Source organism: Arachis stenosperma, chromosome 5 (genome assembly GCF_014773155.1).
Source record: "Arachis stenosperma cultivar V10309 chromosome 5, arast.V10309.gnm1.PFL2, whole genome shotgun sequence".
Classification (NCBI taxonomy): Eukaryota; Viridiplantae; Streptophyta; class Magnoliopsida; order Fabales; family Fabaceae; genus Arachis; species Arachis stenosperma.
The window spans coordinates 69,846,567-69,848,695 of NC_080381.1; the positions used below are offsets into that span (position 1 = coordinate 69,846,567).

The 2,129-nt window shown below is 34.2% G+C and overlaps 1 protein-coding gene across 1 annotated transcript; it reads left to right on the forward strand.

Moving 5' to 3' along the window:
* Positions 1-1,239: 1,239 nt before the first annotated feature.
* On the forward strand, positions 1,240-1,896 carry LOC130980881 (uncharacterized). Its single transcript, XM_057904527.1, has one exon. It carries the CDS (start codon positions 1,240-1,242, stop codon positions 1,894-1,896), a length of 657 nt encoding a protein of 218 aa, XP_057760510.1.
* Positions 1,897-2,129: the final 233 nt, after the last annotated feature.

A 2,129-nucleotide genomic window follows, 5' to 3' on the forward strand; every position in this document is an offset into this window, starting at 1 on the left:
CCTATTCTAGGGGTGGTAATAAGCAAGGTATATAGTAGGATTTATATCCAATTTTAATTTTATCCGCAGATTGATCGGTTGAGATTTTTATATAAATTCAACCCTATCTTATTTGTAGATTGAAAATATCTCAACCTTAATCCTACTTGTTCTTATACCGTGAGTTACCAAAAAGATACAATATTATTATATAACTTGATAATAATTTAAAATAGAACTGACTTTTATGTAAAAAAATTTTATTAAATTTTTAATTAATAATCTTCTCATAGTAGCTAAACATCTTTTACATTTAGTGAGATGTATTTAATTTAACATCCACTTAAAATAAATCGGTCGGATAGGGTTGAGACTCTACCTGCACGAGAATCCTATTCACATCCTACCCGACTGGTTTGGGTCGAATTGAGTATCCTTAAATAGAGTGCATGTTGCCATTCCTAATCCAGTCTCACCTTAAAATAATAACTTTATCACAAAATTACTTCAAATATGTTAGAAAATTAAATCAAGAGGTATGCAAGTAACAAAAGTTTAGAAAAGTCAAAGGCAAAATTCAATTTGAATTCAAAGTGGTTACAAGTTCATGATTCATCGCCAAGATTCTACAAACTTCTTGTGCTATCTATCAACTTGCATGGATTAGAATTTTCATGAAACATGGTTAAAGAATTGAAGAAGCAAAGTTTGAGTTGAATACAATAATCATCAATTGGCTAGATATTGCTAGAAGCTAATATTGGAAGCTTAAAGATTTTCTAAGAACATTCAAGAGAATAGCACAACTACAACATTCTACAATATTGAAGAAATTCAAAATTAAATTGAATTGAAATTAGAAGATTATGGAAACTACGTGAATGCAAGTTGAAAGAAGATTTATGAAGCCAACTCATAAAATGGTGGTTAGTACAAAATTGATTTGTGATTCATAAGTTATTATTTTAGTAGGAAGCATTGCCTATATAAAGATACATATGTCTTGTGTATTTTGTGTGTTCCATAATGAAATGAGTATGTTTTGAAATTCTCTCCTTTGTTTTATGAGTGTTAGTGAGATTGAGAGATGAAAATATGGTAGTGTCTTTTATATGAGTGAGTGATTCTAGGGCCAATTAAGTTGTGGGTGTTATATTTACATTTGGTATCAAAGTTGGTTAATCCAGCGCCTGGTGTTTGAGATTAGAGTGTGTGAGATGTGGGAGAGTTCTCACATAGTTGTTTATTCATAGAGTCAGTATGGCAAACACTTTCAATATTGTGTGGTCCGGTCCCAAGTTAGATAGAAAACTTGATTATAGTTATTGGGAGACTTTGATGTCTACCCATTTGAAGGCCCAGAACTTATGGAATTTCGTTGAACCAGGTTTGCAGGAAGGAGCAGATGCTGTCCAACAGAGGAGAGATCAATTAGCGCTATCTCAAATTCATCAAGGAGTAGATTATACGGTGTTTGGCAAAATTGCAAATGCCAAAATTGCAAAAGAAGCATGGAACACGTTAAAGCTGTCATACAAAGGCGTAGATAAAGCTCAGAAAGCAAAGCTACAGTCTTTGAGAAGAGAATATGAAAGATACGAGATGTCTAGCTCAGAAACCGTTGAGCAATATTTTACTCGTGTTACATACTTTGTCAATAAGATGAGAGTCTATGGAGAAGATATGCCCGATAGCAAAGTGGTGGAGAAAATTCTTCGCACCATGCCGATGAAGTATGACCATGTAGTGACTACGATACTAGAGTCCCACGATATGGATACTATAATGATTGCAGAGTTGCAAGGAACCATGGAAAGCCACATCAGTAGAATACTAGAGAAGTCAGAAAAATCAACCGAGGAAGCCCTGAAAAGCCGAGTGAATTTAAACAATATTGTAGCATCAAGCCGTACATAAGAAGGACGAGGTCGCGGTTTTAATTTTCAAAGTAGAGGTAGAGAAAATTTTAGAGGAAGAGGTCGTGGCAATTACAACCAAGGAAGTTACAATAATTTTACACCACCTAATCAAGGAATAGGTGGAACGAATTTCAGGCCTGTCAACCGAGGAAGAGGTCGAAGTAATTTTTATCAAGAAAGAACCAATTTCAACTGCTTTTATTGTGGAAAGTATGGACACAAAGCAGCAGA